The sequence below is a fragment of the Nicotiana tomentosiformis genome, chromosome 9, assembly GCF_000390325.3.
Source record: "Nicotiana tomentosiformis chromosome 9, ASM39032v3, whole genome shotgun sequence".
Taxonomy (NCBI): Eukaryota; Viridiplantae; Streptophyta; class Magnoliopsida; order Solanales; family Solanaceae; genus Nicotiana; species Nicotiana tomentosiformis.
In genome coordinates this window covers 30,199,961-30,223,894 of record NC_090820.1, presented here as the reverse complement: position 1 = coordinate 30,223,894, position 23,934 = coordinate 30,199,961, and the positions used below count along the sequence as shown (strand labels likewise).

Below are 23,934 nucleotides of genomic sequence, written 5' to 3'. Positions count from 1 at the left end.
AGCACCGACCCGTTATCCTTCCACTGCACAAAGCGGGAGCTATTAGTTACTCCGTGAAACCAGCCTCACGTGGTCCGCCCCACTATAGCAGCCAATCAACCCAAGCCTTCGCATGGACTACGTGGCCCAACTCTATGCTTGGAGAGGGCAGTCTAGAAATTAGCTACTCTAGTCTTGCGTTGTGGACAGGCCTAACATTCCACCACACTAATGCCCCCACATGGGTTACATGCTCTCGTTAATGAGCTCAGCGATAGTTGTGCTCTTCTAAAGCAAATATAAAGGAGCAGATGTTATGTTGATTAGGCGATGTGGGATAGAAACACCTTCGAAATTAATTTAATAGGTAAACAGTGAATTGCTTGTGCCAATATTTTTTGTGTGGATGAAATTGTTAAGACAAAAGCTAATTAGGGAAATTTAAGACATATTTTAAACAACAGATAAGCAAATAAACTAGTTAGATTCATGTCTTCCTTCTATTCCTTTTGTAGTTCAATCAATCGTTCACACGTATTTTATATAAGTAAAACGACTTAGGCAAATTCATGATATAGGGTATATTTCGATCTAAAATTTTCAATATACACGTTTTAGTATAATTTAAAATTTGTCTCTCTAGTCACCTTAAAGCAAATGTTGAGTTCCTTACGCTAAACTTTACAAGAATAAATAGGCATCCCTTAATCAAGTTTTCACCTTTTTAAAAAAAGAAAAAGTAAGGGCAGAAATCATCCTCGAAAGTATTTCTGTTGCTATATTAATTTTCCTTCCCACCTTAACCATTACTCCCTCTGTCTCATATTACCAGCTGTGGTTACTAAAAATAGTTACCTCAAACTATTTGTCACTTCAGAAGTTAAAGACAAAATTGATTATTTTTTTCTTTTTTACCCTTAGTAATAATTATCCTTGAAAACTACAAACACCTAAATTATGGATAACTTTGTTCAAATACTAATGAAGAAAGATGAAATATTTTACCTTTTTTATCATCCTAAAATAAATGTTAAGCTTAATTTTCTTATTGAAAAATACTGAGAAAGAAGAACAAACAGAAATGCCATTGAAATAAATGTCAAGCTTATTTTTCTTGGTATATCTTTTTAAAAAAAGGACGAATATGAGAATCATGACCCAAGAGAAATGCCAAAACTCAAATGAATGGACCATGCCCATTTGTATAAAAATGTAGTGGTTTGATTAGAGCAGTCCATCAGACATTCATTGGGCCTGAGTAGCATCGACCCATTATCCTTCCACTACACAAAGGGGGAGCTATTCGTTGCTCTGTGAAATTAGCCTCACGCGGTCCGCCCCACTATAGGAGCCAATCAACCCAAGCCTTCGCATGGACTACGTGGCCCAACTCTATGCTTGGAGAGGGCAGGCCAGAAATTAGCTACCCAAGTCTTGCCTTTTGGACAGGCCCAATATTCCACCACACTAATGCCCTCACATGGGTTACATGCTCTCGTTAATGAGCTCGGCGATAGTTGTGCTCTTCTAAAGCAAATATAAAGGAGCAGATGTTATGTTGATTAGGCGATGTGGGATAGAAACAGTTTCAAAATTAATTTAATAGGTAAACAGTGAATTGCTTCTGCCATTATTTTTTGTGTGGATGAAATTGTGTAGACAAAAGCTAATTAGGAAAATTTCAGACATATTTTCACCAACAGATAAACAAATAAACTAGCTAGATTCATGTCTTCATTCGATTCCTTTCGTGGTTCAATCAATCGTTCACACGTATTTTATATAAGTAAAATGACTTAGGAAAATTCATGATATAGGGTATATTTCGATCTGAAATTTCCAATATATACATATTAGTATAATTTAAAATTTGTCTCTCTTGTCACCTTAAAGCAAATGTTGAGTTTCTTATGCTAAACTTTACACGAATAAATAGTCATCCCTTAATCATGTTTTCACCTTTTAAAAAAAAGAAAAAGTAAGGGAAGAAATCATCCTCGAAAGTATTTCTGTTGCAATATTAATTTTCTTTGCTGCCTTAACCATTACTCCCTCCGTCTCATATTACCAGTCGTGATTAATAAAATTAGTTATCTCAAATTATTTGTCACTTTAGAAGTTAAAGACAAAATTAATTATCTTTTTTCTTTTTTGCCCTTAGCAATAATTATCCTTGAAAACTATAAACACCTAAATTATGGATAACTTTGTTCAAATACTAATGAAGAAAGATGGAATATTTGACCATTTTTATCATCTTGAAATAAATGTTAAGCTTAATTTTCTTATTGTAAAATAAAGAAAAATATTGAGAAAGAAGAACAAACAGAAATTCCATTGAAATAAATGTCAAGCTAATTTTTCTTGGTAAATCTTTAAAAAAAGGAAGAATATGAGAATCAAGATCCAACAGAAATGCCAAAACTCAAATGAACGGACCATGCCCATTTGTATAAAAAAAAACGGTGGTTTGATTTGAGCATAGCCTCAAAACCATAGGAAGTACAGATAATGAACTGAAACGATAGAATGCCCTTTCGCAAGGCGACGATAATAGTGTGCCCGAACATACAGGAAATAATATCCTGTACCACGTCTGTAGTACCACTACAAATCCTCGACGCCCAATTGATAACAAGCATTTCGCGTCGCATAAGATTAAGTAGGAAGGAAATAAAAGCACAAGCCTCAATTGTATCAAATCGCACGATGAGGAAATTGAGAAGGGAAGTGCTCCTAACAGCCCTGTAGCCTCTCTAAGATAAGTACATATGTCTCTATACCGATCCGCAAGACTCTACTAGATTTTCTCATGACTCGTGAAACTTAAGTGAGCTTAACGCTCTGATACCAAGTTATCACGACCCAAAATCTACTATAGGTCGTGATGGCGCCTAACACCGTCGTCAGGCAAGCCAACAGTGATTTATTAATTCAATTATTCATTTTAGTGTTTTGAAATCATAATTTTTCCTTAATTGAACAGTATAAAATAGAATTTACAGAGTAAATAAAAATATTTACACGAACCACAATAATGAATAACCTAAAGGAACCCCCAAAACCCGGTATCACAAGTGCATAAGCATTTTCTAAGGAATATATTAATAATACAACATCTGTCCCGAATGTAATAGGAAGGAATAAAATAAATAGTACAATGGAGACTCGGTGGACTGCGATGCGTAGCCTGGAATGCAGCTCACATTAAGTCTCCTCAACAGGTGCACCTACGCGCCAAGGTGATCATCAAGGAACCTGTTAGATCCTGCACATTTAGTGCAGAAGTGCTGCATGAGTACGTAAATCAACGTGTACCCAGTAAGTATCTAGCCTAACTCCGGAGAAGTATTGACGAGGGGTCGACGTTTGACACTTACCAGAAGTCCAAATAAATAACGTAATAAATTCATAACAAATATGAAGTGTACAGCTATAGTGAAGTAAATCTATAATCCCATAAATCTTTTCCAATTTGTTCCCTTTAAAGCATAAATTTTCTCAATCTTGTATTCTCAGAATATGCCAAGTGTCAATACCAAATACATAAGATATGCTATAAATTGATGTGCATCGGTGGAAGGTTAGCTCGTAAATATTCGGGCTACTAGCGATATAACGCACGATACTGCCGAGGTCGTTCGGCCCGATCCAGAATAACGTGTACACTTCCGAGAGATATGCAGCACGATCCATAGATGCATCTATATACTGCCGAGGCGTTCGGCCCGCTCCATAAGAAAAGAAAGGAAATTACCGAATTATGAGGCACGTGTTTACAATACAGTACATGAGCACAAAATGAATTTAATCTTTACCATTTCTCAAATAACTCGCCCACAACTCAAAGTGTTAAGGCTTAGCCTAGTGTACATATATTTACTTCTAAATCAATTTTAATTATAATTGCAATTAATTAAGCCAACAAAATGAGTTCAAGTAATCCAAACATTCCATGATAAGATCCTAAGTCTACCCGGACATAAACATGCTTTAGCTACGTACGGACTCTCGTCACCTCGCGCATACGTAGCACCCACAACTAGTTGCACATAACAATAAATATCACCTAGGGATAGTTTCCCCCTCACAAGGTTAGACAGGAGACTTACCTCGCTCCGAAGTTCTATAACCGGCTCCAAAGCCTCTCTAACACCTCAAGCCAAAGTCCGTCGATCCAAAACTAGTCAAACAATGTGCAAACCAATCAAAATATATTCTAATACCCATAATTAATCAATTTAAATAATTTTTAACTCCGCTCAAAAAGTCGATAAAATCAACCCTCGAGCCCACGCGCCCGTATTCCAAAATTTTCTTGAAGATAAACCTCACCCATAACACCACGAACTCAAATATATAATTTATTCTTTATTTCATATCCAATTTCGTGATCAAATTTCAAAAATACCAATTTTTAGGTTTTCTACTAATTTTCATGTTTAAATCCATATATAAACCTTGTATTTAACTCAAAATATGCGGGAACTACTTACCTTGACATAAATGATGAAAAGCTTCCCTCCAAAACTTCAAAAATCGCCCAACCAAATAAAAAATGTGAAAGAAATGGGCTAAGTCTCGTATTAAAAATACCCCCACTGCCCAGCGATTTTCGCACCTTCGGACCAAATTATCGCACCTGCGAGCTCGCTTTTGCGAGACCAACCTCGCTTCTGCGAATGACCACTGTCAGCTGAAGACTCACACATGCGGACACTGGCTCCGCTTCTGCGGAACCGCAGGTGCGGCTAGAGTTGCGCTGTTGTCCGCTTCTGTGCCTCCTCCACCCGCTTCTGCGATCACGCATGTGCGGGAAATTCTTCGCACCTGCGACCACTGCCAACCTCTACCCAGCTCCCCCTTCAGTCGCTTCTGCGACGATAATCTTGCTTCTGTGAGGTCACTTCTGCGAGGTCGCTTCTGCGACCAAGACTTCGCAGAAGCGGTTGTACCAACAACTAGAATTTTCCAGCTTTTCCTTAAGTCAAAATCCGATCTGTTAACCATCCGGAATTCACCCGAGACCCTCGGGACCTTAACCAAATATACCAACACGTCCCAAAATACAATACGAACTTAGTAGAGCATTCAAATTACATCAAACAACGCTAAAACCATGAATTGCACCACAATTCAAGCTTAATGAACTTTAGAACTTCAAAATTCTACAAACGACCCCGAAACCTATCAAATCAAGTACGATTGACCTCAAATTTTGCACACAAGTCATAATTGACATAACGAAGCTACTCCAAGGCTCAGAACCCAAAACAGACATCAATAATATAAAAATTCACTTCAAACCAAACTTATGAAGTTCTTAAACTTTTAAAATGTTAACTTTCTATAATAAACGCCGAAATGCTTCCGGGTGATCCGATACTCAACCCGAACAGACACCTAAGTCCGAAATCATTATACAAACCTATTGGAACCTTTAAATCCTGATTCTGAGGTTGTTTACTTAAAAAGTCAAACCTTAGCCAATTCTTCCAACTTAAACCATCCGAAGTTAGAATTTTCTTTCCAAATCAACTCTGAACTTCCCGAAGTTCAATTCCGACCACACGTACAAGTCATAATACCCGAAGTGGATCTACTCAAGACCTCAAATCATCAAACGACGCACTAAAGTTCAAAATGACCGATCGGATCGTTACAAAAAGCTAATTAGGGAAATTTCAGACATATTTTCACCAACATATAAACAAATAAACTAGTTAGATTCATGTCTTCATTAGATTCCTTCCGTGGTTCAATCAATCGTTCACACGTGTTTTATATAAGTAAAATGACTTAGGCAAATTCATGATATAGGGTATATTTCGATCTGAAATTTACAATATACACATATTAGTATAATTTAAAATTTATCTCTCTAGTCACCTTAAAGCAAATGTTGAGTTCTTTATGTTAATGAAGAAAGATGAAATATTTTACCTAAATTATGGATAACTTTGTTCAAATGCTAATGAAGAAAGATGAAATATTTCACCTTTTTTATCATCCTGAAATAAATGTTAAGCTTAATTTTCTTATTGAAAAATAAAATAAAATGTCCATTTGTATAAAAAAAAAGTGGTGGTTTGATTAGAGCAGCCCATCAGACATTTGTTGGGCCTGAGTAGCACCTACCCGTTATCCTTCCACTGCACAAAGCGGGAGTTGTTCGTTGCTCTGTGAAACCAGCCTCACGCGGTCTGCCCCGCTATAGAAGCCAAGCAACCCAAGCCTTCGCATGGACTACGTGGCCCAACTCTATGCTTGGAGAGGGCAGGCCGGAAACTAGCTACTCAAGTCCTGCCTTATGGAGAGGCCCAACATTCCACCACATTAATGCCCCCACATGGGTTACAAGCTCTCGTGACTGAGCTCGGCGATGAGACTGCTCTTCTAAAGCTAAGATGAATGGATAGATGTTATGATGATTAGCCGATGTGGGATAGGAACTGCTTCGAAATTAATTTAATAGGTAAACCGTGAAGTGCTTCACGCCATTATTTTAGATTAAATTGTGAAAACAAGGAGGTAATGCCTTTGAGAAGAGACTACCAAAGAACCCAAATTGGAACCTATACAGCCTTTACACATATATAAGTTGGAGTATTTGTTTTCCATTATCAAATCACTTAACAGACAGCTAAAGAAATTCTCACATTGTTCTGGGATGGTTAAGTTTTAAGTTACATAAGTAATCTATATTCCTTCTCCATTCACACATTATTAACCACATGCATAATCATAAATCCATCCAACACACCACAGTAAATTGAAGAATGCTCAAAAGCTAGCATCACTGATCTTTATAGGCGTGACTTTGTAGGATCCATAGTTACACTCTGCAATGACCACAACGAAATTTAATATTAACAACATTGCATAAGGATTTAACTTATATACACTGATATTATCTAAAATTCTTACACTATCAGTGCATTTTAATATTGTCGTGGTAGGCAACTAATCTCATGGTTAAATGGCCAGATTTTGTAAAAATTGTACCCAGTACAGTCTCGTGTACTAAAGTTAAAATCCAATGCATATTACAGAAAAGAGAAGGATAAGGGGTGGAAGGTATTCAGGATAGATAATCAGGCTGTAAAATGGTGTACTTAAATTAAGAAAAAACAACATAATAAATCCCAAGGTACTCACCAGAGGAACCCCACTAGCAGCTTTATCAGCAAGGTAGGCACAAGGATTGAAAAAGTTTCCATACATTCTTGCCCAATCATCCAATCTTGAACAAATGTATTTGGATCCAAGAGTATCTGCCCAGTATATGATCCCTCCCCTGGCCAACAAGTATTCAATCAGATCTTCATTACTATTTAGAATTTTTTTTCATCACTATTTTAGTCTCATTATTCTCTAATCCAAGATTTAGACTCTATGGCTTCAGCCTTTTAGGCTCTTACCATTGTATCTTTAAAATTATGAGTTCATATCTGCTAGTTGTTGTAATTTTAGTAAATTTTTACACATAAATTTATGTTGTGCGGACATACACACACATTCAATATGATAAATGCACAGACCTGTAAGGAGGGAACCCTGTGCCCATGACAGAAGCAATGTCAAGATCAGAAGCTTTGACAACAATGCCTTTGGCAAGTAATCTGCATGCTTCATTTACTACAGGGAATAATATCATTTCGACGATATCCTTGTCCGAGAGTTTTTCCAACTAAATCAAGTCCAAATCACTTAGGTGTAAGAGCTTGACAGGTTAAAACAGGAACGATTTCAATTACTAGTACTTTTTAATATCAACAGAGGAAGTGGACAGAGGAGAAAGAGAAACCTTAGGGTCAATGTTGACACCAGAATTCTCTCTTGCCTTCTCAATGTATTTCTTAATTTCTGGATCAGGTTTGGCTTTGCGTCTTTTATCGTATATATAGAACCCTCTCTGAGTCGTTTCGCCTACAATAAGTGTGTCAATCTCATTCAGAAGGTTCATGTTCTCAAAATATCAGTAGTAACTCATAGAAACATTTGCAACTGTCTTTTGTAATACACCTAACATCTCAAAGTAGAGAACTATACCTAATCTTTTATTTCCCTGCAAAAGCGGAATAAGCATGGACTTGTAAGTTCTATCGGGCATACTCTCCATTGCAACACTAATACCAATAAGATCACACAGTCTGCATGTAGGAAATCAAACTAAGTCATTGTTCGGCGTATGAACAAAGTGTCACATTAGAAGTTGAAAAGAAAAAAAAGTCACATATAAAGCGTACAGATACTCTTAATAGTATGAGCCGTTTCGGGAAACCTGTGCAACTTAGCTCAAACTAGACAGTATTATACCATGTTAAGAGTGTGTTTGAGTTGGTTTAGCTCAGTGGTCATTGTAGCAAAGGCACACTTATTTGACAAATAAAACTTCTCTGATATTTTACCTGAAGGGACCCATAGGCATTCCAAATTTAGTAAAAGCTCTATCAATGCAATATATATCAGTTCCATGTTCAACAAGCAAAAGAGCAGCTTGGGTATAAGGAAAGAACATCCTGTTGACAGCAAAACCAGTGCAATTCCTTACTACTACAGGGGTTTTCTTTATCTTCTTTCCAACATCAAGCAAGTCTACTATTACTTGTGGAGATGTCTGTTGAGTGCGAACAATTTCCATAAGTGGCATCACATGAGCCGGACTGCACCAGATTACAATAATCAATAAATAGAACAAAAAAGGAAAGTACAAGAAAACTGTTATAACATTTCCAACAGATATCACCTGAAAAAGTGAGCGCCAATAATACGATCTTGAGATTTGGTCTTTTCCCCAATCAAATTCAAGTCAATTGTAGAGGTATTACTAGCAAGTATACAATGTTGAGAGCAAAACTTCTCTAGATCAATAAATATTTGCTGCTTTAAAGGTACGTCTTCAGTGACAGCCTATTACACATATTAATAGAAAGCGACTATAACATATGAGTTAGAAAAAATAGAGGATTTACAAAACTGATCAGAATATAGATGATACCTCAATGACCATGTCAACATCTCTAAAGCTTTCATAATCAAGAGTACCCTTGAATAGGGAGAGAGCTTTTTCAAACTTGTCTTCACTCAATTTTCCTTTATTGACGCGGCGTTGCAGATTTGCTGAGTGATTAAATAATGTATTAGTCACATAATCATATCAAGTGTGATAAGTTAAAAGTAGTATGACAGCAAAAGAATGACCTTATTACCTTTTACTCTATCAATCCCAGCCTCTAGAAATTTGTCATTAACTTCTTTTAAGATCACAGGATAATTACTAAGAAGTAATGCAGTTGCAATTCCAGAACCCATTAATCCACCTCCAACAATCGCAACCTTCTTAACTTGTCGTGGCACTAACCCCATATCAGTCACCCCTGGAACCTGTTTGTGTGAAAAGAAAAGATCAAATAAGTTCATAACTTTAATACAAAATCTTGTAGTTCTATCTGTCTAAAATAATTTTACTTCATTCACCTTAGTCGTTCCACGCTGGGCAAAGAAAATGTGGACTAAGGCCTTACAAGTGTCTGAACGAAGAAGAACTTCGAATGTTTCATACTCCTGTAATAGCAGAGTTGTGTTCACATTGTGACAATGGATTTTACAGATTAAAAAGTAGAGGCGGATTCAGAATTGAACCTTGATAAGTCCAGCACGTGGACCGGACACTACGCCTTCTTCAATAACATCAATGTAGGCTAAAGGATGATAAATATTTGGAGCCTGTTTGATGGCCTGAGCTCTAGCAAACTTTAGTATTTCCTTTGCCTCGCCTATAGACTCTATCTTATCATTTCTGTGAAGAGTGGGAATCCAAGGTCTTTTGCGCTCCCAAATATCGAGTGCCCATTTACGAGCAGTTTCCAATAATTGGTGTGATGAAACTATAGCATCAACAAGGCCAAGGTCAAGAGCTTCCTCCCCTTTAACCAGTTTTGCTGTCTGCATAATGTGTGAGACAAAAAAGGAGAATTTGGATCAACAAGGACCAGTTTGTTTCTTACTGTAGTGCCAGCACTGAAATCTCAAGGTGAATTTGGATCTTACTAGCAACATTTCGAGGGACTTAGCAAGTCCGACAAGGCGTGGAAGTCTCTGAGTACCTGAAATATTGCATTACAACAAAATATGATAAAAAGTTTTAAGTGAATCCAGGCAATCCATTTATATAATATTAACTAGTGTTAGAACTTAGACATAATTTCATACTGTAGGGATTTACAGCACACTTCCACAAAATTCAACAAATTGTCAATACAACACAGAATGATATTTGTTACACCAAAAGTTTAAGTGAACCAAAAGGAGCTTTTATTTCTCCAATCTCCACAGTTACCTTTTTACTTAAAAGTTATACTACTACTTTCTGCATCCAGTTTCATACCATGACTAACATTTTTTGAAGAGTCAAATTACTTTTTCCTTTTGCTACAAGTTGTTTACATTACCTAAACATTCTTTTGCTATTAAAATTTGTGATTTGCAGTATATTTTGATGTAATTTCTAAGCATTTAAATTTCATTTCGAAAATTTAAGAAATAAATATATAAAAATTCACACTAAAGATTATGTTGGATGTGCGAACAAAAGTCCCACATTAGTAGCTGAAAGATTGGGAGCTTACATATAAGGTGCATGGATCTCTTAACGGTGAGAGGCCCTTTAGGGAAAATCATGCGGGCTCGGCCCAAAGAGAACAATATTACACAATGTTAAGAGTATCATTGGGCCGTTTTAGCCCAATACTGGTATCAGGTTCAACGGGACGAGTATGACGATGGTAGAGTGACAGTGCGGGGCTCGGTTTGCTTATCCTTATGAGCTTGGAAACGCGCACACAAAAAGAAGCTAGTTGCGGGCTTCGGTTGCCATAAATACTCTAACGATATGGTGGCACACAGTGAATCTCGAAAATTGACCCGTTGATCGTGGTAATGGATCACGTGGAACTAATTCGAGAGGAAGACCCGTGGATCATGGTAGTGGGCCACGTAAAACTTAATTCAAATGGGAGATTGTTGGGTGTGCGAACAAAGTCGGGAAAAACTGTGCGGGCTTGGTCCAAAGGAACAATATCACACATTATTAAAAGTATCATTGGGTCATTAGATGATTGATACTCATATTCTAACTCTTTCGTTCTTTTTGGGAAGGATGGATGTTTATCCGAAAAATCGGATAGAGTTAAATTTATATGTAATTCTAATGATGTCTGATATAACTTGACACAAATCGTACAGAAAAATAGAAATACGTATCTTCTAGACTATTGGAGTGAGAGATAAAATAATGAGCGAGAAGAATAAATGAGGTAAAGTAAAACAAGTTCAAGAGGTTGATCTTTCAATATGAGAAGTAGACTTTTGTTACAATGTATGAGTGTCCCTTATGCTTATAATAATCCCCCTTTATAGTAGAGGGACCTACTTTATATACAATAAAAAATATATAGTGGATGGTGAATTGTTTTTTCCGTAATTCCTGCCAGGATTCTCTCCCTTAGTGCGGTTGCAACAGCCCTTGTCTGCAAGCTCGACACTGACTCGAACTCGATATTGGATCGAGTCATCTGTCTTGACTCGAGCTCGATCCTGACTCGGAGTCTTGATATTCGGGGTGGGTGTCAGTCGGTCTGTGCATCTCCGACAACCTTCGTGTTACCTCGTGGTTCGATTTGGTTATGGGCCCGATAATGATACCGAGCTGATCCTTGATCGGTCTTGGAACTCGAATCATGACGCCCTTACTTCGAACCTCGACCTGACCTTACGCAGATAACTTTCGATCGAAGTACTATTATCTCGACCAGTCCGTATGACTGAATAATAGGTTTCGACCATATACAGATAGTCCCCTCGTTTCTCGGGAAGGATGTGACGAGAAATGACATGATTTCCAACGGTATGATTAGATATATACTGACATTAGCATCGAGTTCGACCATGACGCACGTGGTAGTTGTCCCATCGGTTCAGCTTACCGAGGCATATAATGCGCGTCAGTCGATGTCGGCTATTATGTGAGATTTAATCGCCTCTGTTTAGCCTATAAATAGCCCGTTCCCAAATCAAACTTAATCTGTTACTCTAATCAAACCCCCAAATTTTCTTACTCTTTCCGCCTCTATTTCGCCGCTTGTAGAGCCACCTTCATCAGTGTTTGACATCATCATCCTTTTATCTTCCTTTGCTTTTCTTTTACTTATACCAATGGAAAAAACCTCAAAAACCGTACCACAGAAGGAGAAAGCTTCCTCTTCCCGGCCGTCCAGCGACAAGGCGCCAGCGGAGCCGCCTCCCCACGAGTATGTTCCTGGCCCACGTATTCTAAAGACCGATTTTAAGGTTGAAAATCCTTCATCGGTTCCGGGCCGATATGAGCATGTGTCGATGTACATGTGCTCGATAACGGAGGGTCATCTCGAGGCCATGAGGAAAGACTGCAACTGGGGTCCCGAGGTTGTGCTGCAAATTCCCTCTCCCGAAGAGAGCATCATCACTCACGTGGAGGGATTTTTAAGTGTTTATACTTACTTCTTCACGTTGGGTCCCGTCAATCCAGTGATCATTGATTTTTGCAAAAGATATCAGGTCACCCTCGGCCAAATTCATCCTTCTCTATGGCACATAGTAATCATATTTTGCTTCTTCTCCAATAAGGTCGGGGGCTGTATTTTACTCTAAATCACCTCATACGATTGTATCGGCCTCAAATCTTTCGAGGACTAATCAGGCTCCACCGCCGGGCAACGAAAGCTTTAATGTCGAGCATCAATGAAGACAAGGATCGGGGTTGGATGGGCCGCTTTATTCAGGTGAGGACCCGTGACCCTATCCTCGAAAAGAAGATATCGTTCCCCGAGGAATGGAATTTCAACCGTAAGTGATTTTTATAAGACTTTGTTTTTCGTATCTTTCTCCGATTCTGTCTGATATCCCCCTCCGATATACAGTTGTACCTTAGATGCCACAAGCGGTACCTGACCTTGAGGATTGAGTTCGGAAGTTAGCCTCGACTTCATCTTATGCCGAACGCGCTTGGCGTGATTTGTCAAAAGGTAGATGGGAGGCCAAAAATAACGGTAAGGGTCCCTTTTCATGTTTTTTTGAAACATTTTCTATGCTCCATTCATTACTGACTTCCTTTTATGCAGGCGTGACAAAGGATGCCGTTTTGAGGCCTTCGAGTGGTGAGGAAGGAACCAAGTCCCCGATTCCGAAACCAAGGAAAGATAAAAAGCGGAAAACTATCTCTCAATGAGAGGACCCCAAGCCCAAAAATTGAAGGGTGAGGAAGAAGGTAATCGCTCTTGCGATGGACTCGGTCCAACGACTGAGAGAAGAAGAAGAAGAAGAAGAAGAAGATGCTCTGGCACTGGTGGTCCGATCTGCGAAAGCCATCGAGGTCGCCAGACCTTCTGAGCCGATGGTGGCTACACCGGTCGGGGCCGGATCTGATACCCCGAGGCTCGATCAGAGCGTCCCGAGCGATTCGCTTGGGACCATGATAGTGGGTCATTTGCCTTCTCTTCCGACCTTTTCTGAGGAGGCATTAAGGGAAGCTCGAGAATTGAAGACCCCCGATATGGGCGGAAGCTCTAGTGTAGGGGATCCTTTTCGGGATTTCTTTACTGGAGTCGATGATGCCTCCGATATTAGTGACGCTTCTATTCTTCTAGAAGAAACCCAACGCTTCATTTCTCGGGTAACGATTTTACTGCGCTTGGTTTCTTTGTTCTTTTCTAAACCTGACTTGCATTTTTTTCCCTTTTGTGTAGGCCCTTAGCAAGTTTCGAGCCGATCTCAGCCAGTGTGAGGTCGAGCTTCAAAAGGTCTCGGGGGAGAGAGAAGCTCTGAAGCTTCTTTGCGGCCAAAAGGATGAGATTATAAAGGACCTCCAAGCAGATTTGGCCAAGGCTCGTGAAGAAGAGGCCGAACTAGATAAACATGTGAGCATCATTCTATTAGAGTATGGATTCGACCCAACTGTGGAAGCTAACCCTTCATTATCTCAGCTGCAACAAAAGGTTGAAAAGATCAGGTTGCTTCGGGGAGAAGTCGATCAAATCAAGGCAGAATGTGATCGGTGGAAGGAGACTATCGATCGCCTGGCTGCAGAAAAAGAAACTATCTTGGCCAAACTATTATCTGCCGATATTCAGTTTCGAGGCGTCAAGCAAAAAAGTTCAGCTCAGGCCAGGAGGATCGAGGAGCTTGAAACAGAGCTTGTTAAGGCCAAGGCTGAGGTTGAGTCATCGAAAGTCATGGAAGACAAGTCTATCGCTGTGTATCGGGCCGATGCCGAGGCTGCTCAAATACAGCTAAGGGAGGCTTCTGACCGAGAGCAACAGGTTACTGACTTGGCAAACTGCCAATCCCGAAGGGAAACCCTTGTCCGTTCCCACTAGGGTGATACGGTGTCGATAATATCCTTTTTATTTTATGATCTTCAAGAAATTTTGTTACGTTAGTGCCGATATATTGCTTACCATTATCGCAAGTTATTTCTGCGGGTATCCCAAATCGACACACGATGTGATCCCAGATGAAATCTATAACCTCTTTTTCCCTTACTTTCTTGAACGCTTGTGCTTCAACCCATTTAGAGAAATAGTCAGTCATAAATAAAATGAATTTAGCTTTACCTAGGGCCGATGGTAGGGGGCTGACGATATCCATTCCCCATTTCATGAATGGCTATGGAGAAATAACCGAATGAAGCTGCTCTCCGGGTTGATGGATCATTGGTGCAAACCTTTGACATTTATCACATTTTCAAATGAACTCCTTAGTGTCCTTCTCCATGTTATCCCAGTAGTATCCTGCTCTGATGATTTTGCAAATTAGTGGTTCGGCGCCGAAGTGGTTTCCACAAGTGCCTTCATGGACCTCTCATAAAACATAATCAGTGTTTCCTGGTCCCAAGCATACTGCCAGTGGTCCATCGAACGTCCTTCTATATAATATTCCATCTTCAACCAACGTGAATCCAGCAGCCTTGGTTCGTAGAACCCTCGATTCTTTAGGGTTTGATGGGAGTTTTCCGTTCTTTAAATATTCAATATACTTATTCCTCCAATATACTTAGGCTCATGGAATTTATCTCGGCATGCCCCTCCTCGATTATAGATCTCGAGAGTTGAACGACAGTCCCCGAGTCGATCTTTTCTTCCTCGATCGATGACCCTAGATTTGCGAGTACGTCGGCCTCACTGTTTTGTTCTCGAGGAACATGTTGTAGGTTCCATTCTTTGAAATGGTGTAGAGTTACCTGTAGTTTGTCCAAATACTTTTTCATCCTATCTTCTCGAACCTCGAAAGTTTTGTTTACTTGGTTCACCACTAGTAAAGAGTCACATTTGGCTTCAATGACTTCTACTCCCAGGCTTTTAGCTAGCTCGAGACCTGCAATCATGGCCTTGTACTCAGCCTCATTGTTAGTCAATCTAATAGTTTTGATGGATTGCCTAATAATGCCACCTGTGGGAGGTTTCAGTACGATTCCAAGCCCGGACCCCTTCACATTTGAAGCACCATCCGTGTAGAGGGTCCAAACCCCCGACGACGTACCCAATTTTACAAGAGTTCTTTTTCAACTTCGGGTACGAGGGTTGGCGTGAAATCGGCCACAAAGTCCGCTAAAATTTGGGACTTGATGGTAGTACGGGGTTGATATTCGATATCGTACCCACTGAGTTCGACGGCCCATTTGGCCAATCGACCCGATAGCTCGGGCTTGTGCAAAATATTACGAAGTGGGTAAGTGGTTAAAACGCATATAGGTTAAAACGCATATGGGGTAACATTAACTTTCTAGAGGTGCTTATCAGTGCAAGTGCCAATTTCTCTAAGTGTGGGTATCTAGTCTCTGCTTCTTCTAAGGTCCGACTTACATAATAAATAGGAAACTGTGTACCTTGCTCTTCTCGGACTAGGACGCCACTTAGTGCGATTTCTGATACCACCAAGTATAAGTAAAGCTTCTCATCTGCCTTCGGAGTGCGAAGTAGTGGTGGTATCGATAGGTACCGCTTTAATTGCTCTAGTGCTTGCTGGCATTCCGGGGTCCAAGCGAAATCGTTCTTCTTTTTGAGTAGAGAGAAGAATTTGTGGCTTCGATCTGACGACCTCGAAATGAATCGGCCTAAGGCAGCTATCCCTCCGGTTAGCCTTTGCACTGCTTTCACACTATCCACGACGATGATGTCTTCGATGGCCTTAATTTTATCGGGGTTGATCTCGATTCTCTGATTCGATACCATGAAACCAAGGAACTTGCCTGATCTAACCCCGAAAGCACATTTCTCGGGGCTGAGCTTCATGTTGTATTTCCTTAAGATTTTGAACGTTTCCTACAAATGAGTCAAATGGTCCTTTGTTCGTAGGGACTTAAATAGTATGTCATCAATGTAAACTTCCATCGACTTACCTATTTGTTCTTCGAACATTTTATTCACTAGGCGTTGGTAAGTAGCTCCTGCGTTTTTAGCCCGATTGACATTACATTATAGCAATAGGTTCCATACTTGGTGATAAATGAAGTCTTTTCTTGGTCCTCCGGGTTCATTCGAATTTGATTGTACCCTGAATAGGCGTCGAGAAAAGTAAGTATCCCATGGCCGGCTGTGGCATCGATCATGCGATCGATGCTAGGTAGTGGAAAAGAATCTTTGGGGCATGCTTTGTTTAGATCTTTATAATCTACACACATTCTAAGTTTGTTACCCCTTTTAGGGACTACAACTACATTGGCTAACCACTCGGGATATTTTACTTCCCGAATTCACCCTATTTTGAGAAGTTTAGTTACCCCATCCTTTACAAATGCGTGCTTTACCTCGGACTGAGGTCTTCTTTTTTGCTTCACCAGTTTGAACCTAGGGTCCAAGCTCAGCTGGTGCATTGTTACCGATGGTGGGATCCCTGCCATGTCTAAATGGGAACAAGCAAAACAATCTATGTTATTAAGAAATTGAATAAGTTTTTTCCTGAGTTCGGGGGTCAATCTCGTTCCCAGGTATACCTTTCCCAGTTTTTTCCTGCCATACCTTTCGATTAATATAACCTGCTCCAGCTCTTCGATCGTCGATTTGGTGGCGTCGGAGTCGTCGGGGACGATAAAAGTTCGAGGTGTCGGAAACTCTTCCTCGTCATCTTCTATTTCCCACTTCACCGATTCGGTCGAGACTGGTGGTTGTGATTGCTATTTGGTTTCTCGTCTATATTTTGTGCTCGACCTTTCTGAGGCCGATAACGTTGGTATCAGTATTACCTCATCGACCGCAAACATTTCCTTCGTATCATGTTGCTCCTCATCTACTGTTTTCACGTCGTCCGACGTAGGGAATTTCATCACTTGGTGGAGAGTCGAAGGCACTGCCCTCATATTGTGGATCCAAGGTCTTCCGAGTAGGGCATTGTACCTCATGTCGCCTTCGATTACGTGGAACTTGGTATTTTGGATGGTTCCAGCCACATTCACGGGTAGAATAATTTCCCCTTTAGTCGTTTCACTGGCTATATTGAAGCCGTGTAATACCCGAGCTGCGGGCACGACTTGATTTTGCAAACCTAGTTGCTCCACTACCCAAGATCGGATGATATTCGCAGAGCTACCTAGATCGACTAGAACACGCTTAACTTGAACTTTATGTAATAGGATAGAAATTACCAGAGCGTCGTTGTTAGGCTGAGAAATGCCTTCCGCTTCTTCAATTTCAAATGATAAAGTGCCCTCGGGTACATAACCTCGGGTTCGATTTTCCCATGTGGCCGATACCTTAATGCATTTGAGCGTGGGTCTCTGTGGAGTGTCGACCCCGCCGATGATCATGTGAATGATCTATTGAGGTTCCTCTTGTTTGTCTTTTCTGTTAGAGTCCCTTTCTCTAAAGTGATTCTTGGCTCGATCACTGAGGAATTCTCAAAGGTGGCCCTCATTGAATAGATGAGCTACCTCATCCCTTAACTGTCTGCAGTCCTCGGTCCTGTGACCATGCGTACCATGATATTTGCACATAGAATTTGGGTTTCTTTGGGAAAGATCGGTCTGTATGGGTCTGGGCCACCTAGTATCTTTGATTCTTCCGATTGCCGATATAATGCTCGATGCATCGATGCAGAAGTTATACTCCGATAACCGAGGTGCCTCTCTAGGATCGACATATTTGTCAAAGCCATTCTTGCTCATCAGTCCCCGAGAATTCTGTCTTCGATCACTCCTTCGATTGTTCCCGGTTGTGTCTAACCGTTATTCATTCGATCTGTGGCGTATGGTTGATGTCGGTCTCTGTTCGACCTTGGTTCTCTGTCGATGTCCCTCTGGTTTTTAATAGTTGATCTGTTTGGATGTGCGGACCCGGAAGGAGTTCCTAATTGGTCGTCTTCGACCCTGATCTTTAATTGATATCGATTGTGCACATCTGCCCAAGTTATTGCCTGGTACTCGATCAAATTTTGTTTCAACCGACATGATGCTATCGAACTTCGCTCGTTAAACCCTTGAGTAAAAGCTTGAACGGCCTAATCGTGTGTGACCGGTGAAAATTCCATGTGTTCCATTTGAAATCGGGACACGAACTCCCTCAGCATTTCATTATCCCTTTGTTTCACTTTGAAAAGGTCTGATTTCCTCGTTGCAACCTTTATGGCACCGGCGTGTGCCTTTACAAATGAATCCGCTAACATGGTAAATGAATCAATAGAATTTGGTGGCAAGTTATGATATCAAATCATTGCCCCCTTCAAGAGGGTCTCTCCGAATTTTTTCAACAACACGGATTCGATTTCACAGTCTTCCAAATCGTTACCCTTGATGGCACACGTGTAAGAGGTGACGTGTTCGTTGGGATCGGTCGTACCATTATATTTGGGGATTTCGGGCATACGAAATTTTTTGGGGATTGGTTTTGGGGCTGCACACGAGAGAAAAGGCTTTTGTACGAATTTCTTGGAATCCAACCCTTTTATCATGGGCGGAGCCCCTGGGATTTGATCGACCCTGGAATTATATGTTTCTACTTTCTTATCGTTGGCTTCGATTCGCTTTTGGGAGTAGTCCTCGATTCTTGCTCGTTTGACCTTACTACGGCTGGCTCTGTTCGGTGGGCAATTTCTCGAGGTGGACTGGACTCCGGTCTGCTTGGTAGCTGGGTTTGGCTCTAAAACTGAGCTATCGCTACCTTCTGGGCTTGCAACATTTCAAAGATCATACGCAAGCTGACTCCGTTCTCCTCCACGTTATGGGAGTCTCGATCTGCAGATCGAGTATCGCCATGAATGCTATTTTCATGCTCGGAACGTTGGTTTGCCTCAAAGGCCACATGCGAGTTGACATCTAGCGGTACTTCGGCTCGAGCTTCAGGTACTTCGACTCGGGCTTCAATGACATCGATAAGCGGCCTTCAGGCCCTGGGCATCAAGTTATTGGTTTCGTCTTGAAGGCCGACTTCGTTGTCGGTAGGTAAAGCCATTAACCGAGGGTTTACCATTGCTAATTCGAGGTCAGAGACACCCTCAAAAGACGAGCGTGAACTGGTGTGTGTTGCAGATTTGTATCAAACAAACACTGTTATCCTTAGCCCCACGGTGGGCACCAAACTGTTTACTCGAAAAATCGGATAGAGTTAAATTTATAAGTAGTTCTAAGGATGTGTGATATAACTTGACACAAATCGTACAGAGAAATAGAAATGCGTATCTTCTAGACTATGGGAGTGAGAGACAAAATAGTGAGCGGGAAGAATAAATGAGATAAAGTAAAACAAGTTCAAGAGGTTGATCTTTCAATATGAGAAGTAGACTTTTATTACAATGTATGAGTGCCCCTTATGCTTACAATAATCCCCCCTTTATAGTAGAGGGACCCTACTTTATATACAATAAAAAATATATAGTGGAGAGCCCATGATGAATTATTTTTTTCCTAATTCCTGCCAGGATTCTCTCTCTCAGTGCGGTTGTAACGGCCCTTGTCTGCGAGCTCGACACTGACTCGAACTCGATATTGGATCGATCCATCGGTTTTGACTCGAGCTCGATCCTGACTAGGAGTCTTATTAGGGGTGGGTGTCGGTCGGTCTATGCATCTCCGACAACCTTCGCGTTGCCTCGTGGTTCGATTTAGTTATGGGCCCGATAATGATACCGAGACGATCCTTGATCGGTCTTGGCGCTCGAATCATGACGTCCTTACTTCGGACCTCGACCTGACCTTACGCAGATAACTTTCGATCGAAGTATTATTATCTCGACTAGTCCGTACGATTGAATAATATGTTTCGACCGTATACAATAGAGTATTTTCTCTCCTAACAGACCAAAACATACAAAGAGGAACCTTCTATGAATCTTCCTTCAGGAGTCCAACTTTCTAATTATTAATTATTCAACTTTTCATGACATGTCCTACGTAACACCATGACTCTGTTGCAAAACTGCAATAGATTCCATTCGATCTCTTGATTCTTTAAAAGAATTTGTTTCTTGGTTTGGCATCAATATCGAATGCGACATTGTGTCTGGTAAGAGGTCACGCACAATATATAACAATACACAGGTAACTTATGTGAACTAACGACACGTAAAAATTTTCTTACATTATCAAGTTTATGTAACCTGCAACAATAAGTAAGTACCAATTATTTATATAAGTCTGATTTCATCACCGAGAAAATAAAGTAAATGATCTGTTGTAACTTGTAATAGGTTAAAATATACTGATATAATGTAAAGAAGAGAGGACGAAGCAACGGACAAGCTTGCATACCTCCAAATCCAGGAATTATACCAAGGTGAAGTTCTGGCAAGCCAAGTTGTGCATTCGGAGTGGAAATCCGCGCATGACAACACTAATTCACGCACAAAAAAAGAGTTAGCAAATTAAATGGATTCATCAGCACCTTCTGCAGAGAATTAAAGATGTAATTTAACATGTTCGTACCATTGCAATTTCTAATCCTCCACCTAATGCATAACCATCAATCGCCGCCACTAAAGGTTTTCGTGCAGCTTATAACATCAAAGACAAGTAAGACTAAATTAACAATTTAAGAACTGCATTCAATTTTGCTGCTAGTTAAGTACGTAGAAGGAGCTCTAAGTTAGAATGCAATAGCCTACAACTCTGCCGCTGAAGGCGAAATTGGAAGAATCTCTATTTCCGTGTGACCGTGTCGGATGACAATTTATGGTGTGTTGGTATATGTTTTTTCTTAAAAATACATATATTAAAGATTAATAATAATATATTAGCAAATCAGAGATTGTTTTGATGGAACTTTTGAGTATTAATAATTGATAATAGTGTCTACAAGTAATTAGTTGGAACAAGTAATATAATGTTCAAAATTAAAATAGCTTTAAAGAAAATGACTTCTACCCATAAATGAGGGAAGTCAGTTTCCCTATTTTGATGATTAAAAGTTTTCCTAGAAAATGTCTTATGTCATACCAAAAAATGACTTACTCATAGAAATTATTTATCAAACACACCCTTAAAACTGCATCCAACTTAGCGTTTCAAAGGTGAAAGATAAAGCAAAAGGCATACCTTCCACAGTGTCGGTGAGAATATCAACTGATACATAACCAGGTTTTGGTTGTGCAACTGGAATATTTGGCAGACTGAAATTAGCGAAGGAAAATGGTGCAGTAGAGAACTAGCATGCAAGGGCTTAGTTAGTCCGTAAAATACATCAACTTTGGTACAAACTTTATACTATTTTTTAATATGTACAAATTATTATCTTAAAATTAACTTAAAAGAACTTAAAATAATTATCTTAAAATAATTATCTTAAAATTCAGTAACTTAAAAGAACTGGAATCTCAAATAAGTAACTTAAAAGAACTAGAATCACAAACCTATAAGGTTCAAATTCTAACTCGCCTGAGCTAGCATGTATTTTCAGATTGCTAGAATGCTTACCTTTTCCTTGTTGCAAGTCATCAAAGGAAGAGATATGAAAACCACTCGAGAAATTGCCTTGATAACCTGTCAAGATACAACCTTATTACTACCAATTAATAGCAAGAAAAATTTAAATATATATATATCATCCATTTGGTACATTTATAAATGAATGTAATTTCATCAAATATACCTATCACAACAATGGCCTTCACATCATCTCTCCTTAAGCCTTCCTCTAATTTCTTTTCCAAGCTGTACAAAACTAAAAAGAAAATGCGGTACATTGAAGATCAAAGAGTGGGTTCAAGTATATTGAGCTTTAAATTCGTAAAATTTAACAGCTACCACTTCTTCTTTTTCTTTCTTTTAAAACGAAGAGAAAAAATATGCTTTCATAAACAAATTTTACTATCAAATTTTGTACTAACAATGAGAAACTCAATACAAGAGACCATGATAAGAAAAGTCAGATTTTTAAGAATAAAATCATCCGACCTCATGCAGGGGAAAGTAATCCTTATAACAACTACAAATTAAATATATCTAAAATATAAAAGTTTCCAATATATTTTTAATATTAGGAAAATGTTAAACTAGGGCAAGGTTGTCCGGTACACAAAGCATCCCGCATTCACTCGGGATCCAGGGAAGGGCCGCACCCCAAGGGTTTGATATAGAGGTGTGATATAGACAGTCTATCCTAACGCAAATATTAGTGGCTGCTTCCACGCTCGAACAACGTTGAAACAATAATGAAAAATGTCGAAAGGAAAAAAAGGGAGATGTATGAAGTTCTTAACATACCATCTAAGGAAAGAGAATTGACAGGAGGGTTAATAATGGTGATAACAGCAACTCCATCAGCTCCAACCTCAATGGTACTACTCTTTGAGTTCATTTTGCTATGAACTTACAATCTCAAACTCGACAGAATGGATGTGGGATTGTTGAGAGTTGTTTTAAGGAAAAGACATTTGCTGTATATTGAAGGCTTTGTGAACAGTGACGTAGGGAGTGTTTGTGCCAGAAAATTCAATAAAGATGTTCAAAATTTAAACACTATTTGCCAGTGGGTTATGCAAAGGGTGTTTAATGTCTATATTTGATCAATAACAAATAATATTTTACAATATACATAGTACTCCCTCTATTTCAAATTAGATGAGGTACTTTTCTTTTTAGTATGTTCCAAAATAAATGACACAATTGTAAATTTGGAAATAATTCAATTTTAAATTTTTTATTTTACCCTTTTACCCTTAATGAAAAGTTTTTATAATCACATAAATGTCATGGCCCCACAAAACTTTGACCCCTTAACCTTTTAAGACCACAAGTTTCAAAAATCTTTTTTTTTTCTTAAACTCTGTGTCGAGTCAAACTACTCCATCTAAATTGAAACGGAGAAAGTATAATTTTTCGGCGAAGGGTGTTCAGTTGACCACACGTATACCTTCGCTCCTGTTTGCATGCATAATTCGAGAGGAACATCACATGCAATTCATGTTTAGTTTCTTCGTTGTGTTTGTTATGACATCCTCAATCCTAGCACTCTCACTACCGATCGATGCATTTGGGCAACACTTTTAATTTTATTTTCGATATAAGATTCTACATTACTAATTAATATGGGAATTAGGTGTAACATCCTATAGTTATTAGAGTAACTTGTTTAAATATAGTACCCTATATATATATATATATATATATATATATATATATATATATATATATATATATATATATATATATATATATATAAATTTAGCAGATGAATAATAATGAAGAGGTTGTTATTTGATGAATATTTGAAGAAAATGACAAAATTAGTCCGATGTCTAAACCGATCCTTTGAAAATGCTTATGAGCATTTTTTGTTCCTTATGTTCATGAAAACCACATTTTTGGTCTCTTTAATGTTAATAACACACGTCAGTAGTTAATTTTTACGGAATTGACTCATGAAAAGTATAGACATTTCATGTATCGAGCCTTTTAACTCCAACGACGAAATTATTACACGAGGTTGGGCAGGA

At 39.2% G+C, this 23,934-nt stretch overlaps 1 protein-coding gene across 2 annotated transcripts; it reads right to left on the bottom strand.

Moving 5' to 3' along the window:
* Positions 1-6,446: 6,446 nt before the first annotated feature.
* Positions 6,447-22,912, bottom strand: LOC104115085 (glyoxysomal fatty acid beta-oxidation multifunctional protein MFP-a-like). Of its 2 annotated transcripts, XM_009625660.2 has the most exons (18): positions 22,703-22,910; positions 22,089-22,160; positions 21,914-21,979; positions 21,536-21,592; positions 20,927-20,994; positions 20,753-20,834; positions 10,033-10,088; positions 9,625-9,927; positions 9,460-9,546; positions 9,192-9,366; positions 8,981-9,102; positions 8,729-8,892; positions 8,391-8,645; positions 8,032-8,132; positions 7,787-7,908; positions 7,521-7,669; positions 7,138-7,276; positions 6,447-6,821 (listed from the first exon to the last, which is right to left on the bottom strand). In XM_009625660.2, exons 1-18 carry the CDS (start codon positions 22,794-22,796, stop codon positions 6,786-6,788), a joined length of 2,148 nt encoding a protein of 715 aa, XP_009623955.1. In that variant the 5' UTR covers positions 22,797-22,910; the 3' UTR covers positions 6,447-6,785. The 2 variants fall into 2 exon arrangements, with proteins under 2 accessions (XP_009623955.1, XP_018632810.1); XM_018777294.3 differs by lacking the exons at positions 6,447-6,821; positions 7,138-7,276 and having other exon boundaries at positions 7,595-7,702; positions 22,703-22,912.
* Between the last annotated feature and the right edge of the window lie 1,022 nt (positions 22,913-23,934).

What these genes read in the sequence shown, in the direction of transcription:
- LOC104115085 (XM_009625660.2), bottom strand. Translation starts at nt 22,796, where the DNA reads ATGAACTCAAAGAGTAGTACCATTGAGGTTGGAGCTGATGGAGTTGCT. An exon ending in CACGTGCTGGACTTATCAAG is followed by an intron (nt 9,547 to 9,624) that starts GTTCAATTCTGA and finishes CTGCTATTACAG; the next exon opens with GAGTATGAAACATTCGAAGT. An exon ending in TGGGATTGATAGAGTAAAAG is followed by an intron (nt 9,103 to 9,191) that starts GTAATAAGGTCA and finishes TTAATCACTCAG; the next exon opens with CAAATCTGCAACGCCGCGTC.